Consider the following 8,901-nt stretch of genomic DNA (forward strand, 5'->3'; position numbering starts at 1 on the left):
TTCCTTTAGCATTTTGTATTACATGTACTGTACATTGTTTATTATGTTGGTAAGATCTTATCACATTGAAAATATTTGTGAGCAAAACTATGAAGTTTCATAAACTGACAAACTTTGTCTTGTTTGCTTTAATCTGTAATTATTTATTTTTAGGCATATCTTGATGAATTAGTTGAACTTCACAGAAGGTTAATGACTCTAAGAGAAAGACATATACTGCAACAGGTGAGGACTTCTATATCTTTTAAACAGTTTTCAAAAACTAAAATTGTATTAAAAGAACAAAATCTAAATTTAATTTTTCAACAGAAAGCAAATCCATCAATCAAAATATTAGTGGCTCACCGTTTTTTATAACCTATTCAGTCCTACAAAAGCAAACTTTACACTGAAATGAATTTCCTGAATGTTCAAATTATAACCGAACATCAGAAGATGTTAAATGAACTCACATAATTCAGATTTCAATTTAGTTCTGCAAAACTGAAATTATTTTCACTTATTTATGGACTTTTGTGTATTACTACTTTGGTGTGGCTCAACAGGAAAACAATTCTTTTTTCACAGAAATTTAGTGCTTCACTATGAAAATTTAAAAATACAGAATTTTCTGCACTTAACACTGCTTACAGTATTGACTTCAATAATAATAATAATAATAATAATAATAATAATAATAATAATAATAATAATAAAACATTCCCCAGTATAATATGTATTCATTCTCTCTGCCTTTGTCCTACATACACACACCCAAATATAAATGACATATCTATAAAAGCAATTATTTATCTGTTTGTTGCCAGCAATGGGGGAAAAAGTCCCGATGCGTCGCGCAACATCACATGACGTCACGAGTTTGACATGCCTGCTCTAAGTCTTCAAGTTCTTGATTTATCATGTGGTGAAGCTACACGCAATCTCACTTGATGATTCTCTGCAGGCTGACTTTCTCTGAAAGCAGTGCTCAGCTGGATCAATTAATATGAGTTTGTAGGCTTCAGATTTGAGAAATGGAGCCTGATTAGTCATAATGCTTCAAAGCTCATGACTAACTCACCCTGAGTGTTGTGGTAATGATAGGCTTAATATCATGACAACATATTAACTTTAGCTGACCCCTAAATCAGAAAACGATGCACTTCTATTTCAGATTTTAACTCACTTGGTAACTTATCATTTAAATGGCAGATTATCATGACTTACACCAATATATCTTGTAATCAATGCTAACCCTTCCCAATGTTTATTGATTAAATTTATGCTCTGCTCATCTCACTATTGAAGCTACTCTAGGCGCTAATATGAAGAGAGAGAAAATGTATGTTGTATATTTATTCATTTATATCCTGACTTTATTTTTTTTAATAAATAACTCAAGGAGGTAAACATATTTTTTATTATTATTTATAAATAATTTATTGATTTGTATCCCGTCTTAGGGAGGAGCACAATGGCTCAGTGATTAAAGATGCTGGGCTTGTTGGCTGGAAAGTTGACAGTCCAGGTTTGAGACCATGTGACATGATAAGCTCCTGTTACCTGCCCCAGCATCTGCCCAACTAGCAATCCAAAAGTATGCAGATTGGGAGTAGATAAATAGGTACCACTTTGGTACTCCTCGGCATGTTTCAAGCTGGCCACATGACCATAGAAAATGTCTTTGGACAATACGGGCTCCCTCAACTAAGAAATGGAGATGAGCCCTGCCCTAGAGAGTCAGACACGCCTGGACAGGGGAAACCTTTACCTTTACTTTTATCCTATCTTTATTATGTTTACAAATAACTGAAGATAGTGAACATATACAACCACCTTCCTCCTTCTGTTTTTCCTCACAACAACAATCTTGTGAGGTGGATTAGTCTGAGAAAGAGTGACAGGCCCAAGGTCACCCAGTTGGCTTTGACGGTTAATGCGGGACTAGAACTCATGGTCTCCCGGTTTCTAGCCTGGTGCCTTAACCACTAGACCAGTGGTTCTCAACCTGTGGGTCGGGACCCCATTTGGGGTCGAATGACCATTTCACGGGGGTCGCCAAACAAGGCTGTCCACCATTTTTTCCCCCTTTTCTTTGGCCACGGCCCTGGCACCCGGTGATATATAAGTGGTTGGGGGGTCACCACAACACGGGGAACTGTATTATGGGGTCGCGGCATTAGAAAGGTTGAGAACCACTGCACTAGACCAAATTGGCTTTACCAGATACTTTTTTCCTATTCTTAAACACTTAAAGAAAATCATTTTTAGCTAAAATGCTAAAACCAGTCCTTCTATATACATTCTGTTATAGAAGCATTTACATTGCTGCTGCCAGATTGATTGCAGTGATTAAACCACAAAGTGTACTTTATTTCATCAAAAACAAATAAAACTCTCTCAGACTTTGCATCCTAAATCTTCAGCTGAATTATTTTTAATGTGATTTTAAAACTGATAATCTGAAATCTTGCCAGCTATTATCTTATTTCCCCCCCCCAATATTTCTTAATAGATTAAGAATACAAGTGCCAATATAAAAATCTGGTTTCCTTTGGCAGATGGTCAGGAAAAGCCCTCAGGTTTACTGGCTATATTCTTGAGCTATACCTCTATTAAATGTGAATATTTATCCCACTCAGTTGTGATATTGGGACTATATTTCCAAGAGGCCCTTATGAAAAGTGGGATTCCCAGTGTTCATGCTGTTTTTATTTAGGAGCTTAAAAAGGATAGATAGTAATCAAACCAAATCGAGGATTCATTTCTCATCCCTCTAAAGAGTACTGCATTGCTTAAAAATGCATCTGTTAACACTTCCTAACAGCTTTTGAATTCCTTAAATTTATTATCAAGGGAGTTAATGGAAAGCCTTGTTTTGGCAGAGTATCACAGGAAGGCATATCAAATGTAGATCATTCTTTTTAAAAAAATACTTCTGAAAGTTTTTTCTAGAAATCTTCCTGGGATGGTTTATTAGCTGGGGTTAAATGAAGCATATTTTAGAATTACATTCCCAGCTCATTACTTCGACACAAGCTGTGGAGTGTTGGAGCCAAAGTTACTATATAAAACAGTATGGCAGAAATAAATGAATGTCTACTTTAAACATGGTGCTTCTCAGCAGGTTGACATTTAATTTTTAGCAATGCCTGTATCTTTCACATTGTGGACTGGTTAAACATTTCATTAGCTCTTGCTGATCTGGAACTACATGGGTGGAAATATATAGACTTAATACTACAGAGTTCCAGGTTATTCAGTTGGGCTATCTCACCAGAATTGCTTGCTTCTTGCTCATTTAATAGTATGACTCTTAATATTTCTATGTCTTTCAGTTCAAAATGTTCTAAGGTTTTGCTGTTTCTTAAGTACCAAAAGTCCTCGACTTACGACCGCAATTCAGCCCAAAATTTATATTGCTAAGCGAATTTTGCCCCATTTTACAACCTTTCTTACCACAGTTGCTAAGTGAATCCAGCTTCCCATTAATTTTACTTATCAGAAGGTCACAAAAGCTGATCACATGACTCCGGAACACTGCAACTGTCATAAATATGAGTCAGTTCCAAGCATCTGAATTTTGATCGTATGACCATGGGGATATTGCAACGGTTGTGTGAAAAATGTATCATAAGTCACTTTTTCAGTGCCATTGTAATTTCAAGCTGTCACTAAATGAATTGTTGTAAGTCGAGGACTACCTATATTTTTATTTTATTTATAGTATGGCTGCCTGCTTGGATATAATGATTGGAGAAATATCCAGTAAATAGCATTTGCACATTTCATATCATAGTTTCCAGCTGCCTTATACGTTGATGTATGGTGTTTGCAAATTAAACTGTATTAGATTATTAGGAATAGTTCTAATTCAAAGGCAGAGTATGTACTTTGCATGTACAAGATGCAAAATCTAATTTGTTTTTATCTCAGTTGAAAGTTTTTGAATAGAAGAGGAAGAAAAGACCTCTAGATCAGGGGTGTCAAACTGCCGGCCCTCGGGCTGGATGCATCATCCGGAAGCCGCCCACCCCATTGCCGGCAATGGCAAAATGTCCTGATACGTTGCGGAACATCATGTGACGTCATGAGTTTGACATGTCTGCTCTAGATGAAACTTAAGAATGCTAAACCCACTTGATATAATATAATTGTCATCTCCAATACATTTGAACGTCACTATTCAGAAAAGGTTCGAGTAAATCAGGGGTGTCAAACTCAATTTCATTGAGGGCCGCATCAGCATTGTGGTTGCCCTTGGGGGGGCTGGGTGGGTGTGGCCAGGGTGGGTGCAGCCTACTGGGTGGGCGTGGATAGAGTGGGTATGGCCTACTGGGTGAGCATGGCCAGCTTTACATCGTTCGCATCAAGGGTGCCTGTGGGGGCCTGGGCAGGAGTGGGACAGATCTGAGGGTCTCTGGCAAACGGGGGTGGGACCAGGGCAAGCTCCAAAGCATGGTCCATTTCTTCATTCCTCACAAAGGGTGACATCTCCCTAGCATGCACTCAGAGGGTGGGGCCAACGCGGCAGGAGCCGGTCCCTTGCTGTTTCCAGACAGCCTTTCTGGAACTAAGACTGAATGTGTTTCAGCATAGATGGCCATCACAAAATTGTACATTGGCTCCTGGCCGGCCTGGGCCAGGGCCAAGGCAGCGGGGGCCATTCCCTCACTGTTTCCAGGATGGCTTCACAGGCCACATGAAACCAGTTCACGGGCCGCATCCAGCCCCCAGGCCTTGTGTTTGACATGTCTGGAGTAGATCATAGTAAACTATATTATGTGTGAGACATTTTCATGTCAGCAAGTAGCCGAATCAAGCAAAATCATAATTGAGAATTGCCAATTAAGAGCTGCTAATCAGTTTACTACTTCATTTCTCCAATTTGTAAGACACTTGCCTGGAAAGATTGGTAGCACTCTACAAACATTCTGCCTGATTTAAGAGAAATAAACGATAAAACTAAGAAAGGTTACAACAAGCATAAGGCTATTGTTGGCATTCATGTATCATGCTCAGGGCCATGGACAAAGAAACAATTTGGTGCTATATTTTATCTGAAAATCTTATGGATGAGATGATCAGAAGTGTTTAAATTTAATCTTTTGTTTTGTTTTTGAATGACAGATTGTAAATCTTATAGAAGAAACAGGACATTTTCACATCACAAACACTACCTTTGACTTTGATCTTTGCTCACTGGACAAAACCACAGTTAGAAAATTACAGAGTTACCTGGAAACATCTGGAGCATCCTGAGGACATCAATTGTAGTTGCATCAAAAACTGCTGTTGTTTTTTTTAGTTTGAAAAAAAAAATAAAACATTCAGAATGATGCAGCCAGGGTGAAAAAACCCCAACAGCTCTCTTCAGCTTTATTTTATTTTTTTTGTTAAAGCCAGTTCATCATCTCTTGATAAAGGAGAAGAAAAATGACAAGCCTCAGCGAATTGCTCTTCTCACCAAGGAAATGCTCTGGAAGAGTTAGCCTGGATAGCCTTGAAAAAAAAAACACTTAATGAATGTGTATGGTATCATGTGTCTCTCTCTGTGGTACTCCAGGCCACAAGATAAATGCATGTTCAACACACTGCCTTATTACATAACTGATCTATTTATTACTGCATATGCATATTCTGACGTCCTTGAGGGAATGACACTACCAGACACTACAATGTCCTGTGTCTCACAGATGCTCCTTGGATCCAGCACACCACCATCACGGGTCTTCTGACCTTACTCTTGCTTTGATGCCACTTTGTCTTGACCTTTTTGCTAGTTCGGTGTGAAAACCCCCTGCATTGTTTGGTTTCAGTTTCTGTGGTTCCTGAAAATAAGATACTAGTTGTGGGGTAAGGCAGAAAAATCTATCCATCTTTTTTTAAAAAAAAAAAATGCTCAGTCTACTGCCGCAGGATTACCCAGTTTGTCATTAACATGTTCAGATTCTCACCTACTTCCTTATAGTCAGTAAATGAGTAGAACTTTTATTAAGGGAAAAAAACCTCAAATGTACCAATATGCTATCCCCATTCAGAATTGCTTTCCCGTCAATATTTCTGCATTTGTTTTAAGATTATTTTAGAAACAAGCGTAACATTACAAGGAGATGTTTGCCATAAGAGGAATACTAGTTCAGTTTTCATAGTATAGAAGGCCCTTGATTTGGAACTATTTGTGGCCAACATGCTGAAAATTATTTCTAAGTTTCATTACTTGTTCCATACTTCACATTCAGTTGTAATAGGGCTCTTAATTAAGTGAATTAACTGGTTAATCAGATTAATTTCAGTTGCATAATTAATACATACTACGTTTGAATGTGAATAAATGAGTTTTAAACCTGTCCCCCTCCCCCATTCTTTCTTTAAAAAAATTATACATTCATGTATGTATTGCTCTGGGGACCACCTGAGAACTTCCTTTTTTTTTTCCAGAGATGATTGGACTTCTTCCAAAACGGTATCTATCGTACTATTTTAAAATTTTTAATGGTAAACCGATATCTTTAAAAAAACAGCCACCCAATAGAAACATCTTTCTTTAGTAGAAATTATCTACTAAACATCACTGCCCTAATTTTCAGAAGTATTTTTTAATTTTGAACAAAAGTGATTTCATAAAACAAAGTAAAACTCCATTTAAGGAAAGAGGGCAGAATAGAAGCCTTCTCTTACTGAAGCCATTAAAGTAGGGATTTCAAGTGATATCCTGATAGAAGATGTTGCTTAAGGACTACTTTTAGATCTGAAGGATTTGTTAGCCTTTTCAAAATAAGCTGTGCTTGAAAGCCTGTTGTATTTCCAATTGCTGCTTAGTTACCAGATTGTCATCTATTGCTACAGAATCATCCTGCAGAAACATCTAATGGATTTCCTTGTTCTATGCGCACAGTCTGTTGCAGTATGAAAAATTAAGTTTGTAATAAGGTTATTTCTTCATAATCAAATGGGAATTCTTAATGCTGTTTCTTTAAGTCCAAAGAAATTATTTCCTTTTGTGTGTATGTATTTGTGTGAATGGTTTTTTTTAATTATTTTTAAATTAAGATATTTGACCTAAACTACGGAAGTCTATCTTAGGCTTTCAAAAGAACAAGTGTACTTTTCTTCAGTAATGTTATGACTCTTATTGATGATTGGCATGAAACATACTTGAAGTGTTATGTTCTTTTTTTAAGTCCAGCTGTTAAATGTGCAATTGTTGGGATGGGAGGTTTTTGAAATCTTTTTGACATCGGGCGTATGATGTGATCTTGGAGCGTGGCGGGAGATATTTGAGTGGGGTTTTTTTACATTTTTGTTAGCATTTTTATATGAAATGTTTGAAAATCAAAAGGCTGTCTTTCAACTTTTTTTAACAGTGCACATTCAACACGATTCATTTCAATTGAGCACAAAATGTGTGCTTTGGGGGTGGGGTCAATGTTGACTTTTCTAACTAAATTTTGTGGCAAAAACTCTTGAGAGATTGTTGGAAGGAGCACAGGCCAACATAACTTTGACTATATATTGGACATGTGTTTTTTTCTTTGTTTTTAAAAAGGCAAAGTAAGTCCTTTGAGCCACAAAAAATAGTAGCTGATGTACAGAATTTGTGGGGGTGGAGGGGTTAACTATGTAAAGGGAATATTACTGAAATTACAGTAGACTCTTAACTCTGACTTGCATGTAGCTCATCAGTCATCCTTATAAAATGTTAGTTCTCTAGTTTGATGAGAATGAGGATGGAATAAACACATTTCAGCTGCATTTGTGTATTGAAAGTGAAGAGTGTTTTCCACAAAATTCTGGTAGAATAAGAGCTGGTAAGTGGTGTCTTTTTTAAAAAAAACAATTTACTTTAGTTATTTTGTATGCTGAAACAAAATAAATTCTTTTTCAATTAATTTCAAATAGTCCTATTTTCTGGCAAAGAATGCAGTCTCAGCTGCATTGAAGATTGATCATTTAGAGTTGGCAAAATGATATAGCACAAGATCTAACTTTATGACAACTGTATTATATTCTTATAATGTTTCATCTGAACCAGAACTCAGAATCTGTATTAAAACCACTATTTCTCCTTTGTACTATTTTGACCTTTTCTAATGAACATAAGAATGTATTTTCATGGGTTTATTAATATGCAATCTTGATTGTCAAATCAAGCTGTGGAACCAGAGTTGATAGGATAGGTGTGGATATTGTGTTCATGGCTTAGAGCAGGGGTGTCAAACTGCCAGCCTGCGGGCCAGATGTGTCATGCCAAAACCGCGCCCACCCCAAAGATGTGAGTCTTTTGAGGTGTAATTTCTGCTTATTTATATGGTATACATTACAGCCCTCTGAAAACATCCTTCAGAAGTTCAATTCATATATTGTAAATCCTAACACTAGATTGTCCTTTGCCAGGTATTTTAAAGATTGCCTCTTTCAGCATTAGTTTGAGGTAGATAATTAATTCAGATGATTTAACAGCATAGTTAGAAAATGAATGCTACAGAGAAACGTGTCATATTTGAACATCCTTTGCCTGGAATTTCACACTAAAGTTGATTATGTTGTGCTTTTTCTTGTTTTTTCAAGAATACTGTTTACGCAATTCAATTCACTCCTTGCTAAATTGCCCCAAAGCCGGGATAACTTTTCCTGCTCAGCCACAGAGTTCAGTTTTTCCCCTGTCCTGTTCAGTGTCTGCATGAGACCATTGAAAGAGATATCCATTAGATCAGGCAGGAAGTTTCCTGAGTTGATACTCAGTTATACATCTTCACTCTGGGCTTAATCAGAGGTGTAGTGGAAGGAAGGATAGAGTCTGGATAGAGAAAAACATATTCAGATTCCATCCAGAATAAAATAAAATGGCCATGTTGTTTCCTTCATTCCAATTCCATCAGCCTCACCTTCTTCTAAAGAACATTGTCTAACTCTATTATC

General features: G+C 36.9%; 1 protein-coding gene across 2 annotated transcripts in view; it reads left to right on the forward strand.

The window, feature by feature from the left end:
* Positions 1-7,871, forward strand: part of MLLT3 (MLLT3 super elongation complex subunit) — a 137,990-nt gene extending 130,119 nt beyond the window's left edge. For both annotated transcript variants that reach the window (XM_039356992.1, XM_039356993.1), the window contains exons 11-12: positions 154-225; positions 5,110-7,871. In XM_039356992.1, coding sequence (XP_039212926.1) covers positions 154-225; positions 5,110-5,241 — 204 coding nt within the window. In that variant the 3' untranslated portion in view covers positions 5,242-7,871. The remainder of the gene's footprint in view (positions 1-153; positions 226-5,109) is intronic.
* Positions 7,872-8,901: the final 1,030 nt, after the last annotated feature.

The sequence above is a fragment of the Crotalus tigris genome, unplaced genomic scaffold (assembly GCF_016545835.1).
Source record: "Crotalus tigris isolate CLP2741 ecotype Arizona unplaced genomic scaffold, ASM1654583v1 scf7180000018862.1388955, whole genome shotgun sequence".
Classification (NCBI taxonomy): domain Eukaryota; kingdom Metazoa; phylum Chordata; class Lepidosauria; order Squamata; family Viperidae; genus Crotalus; species Crotalus tigris.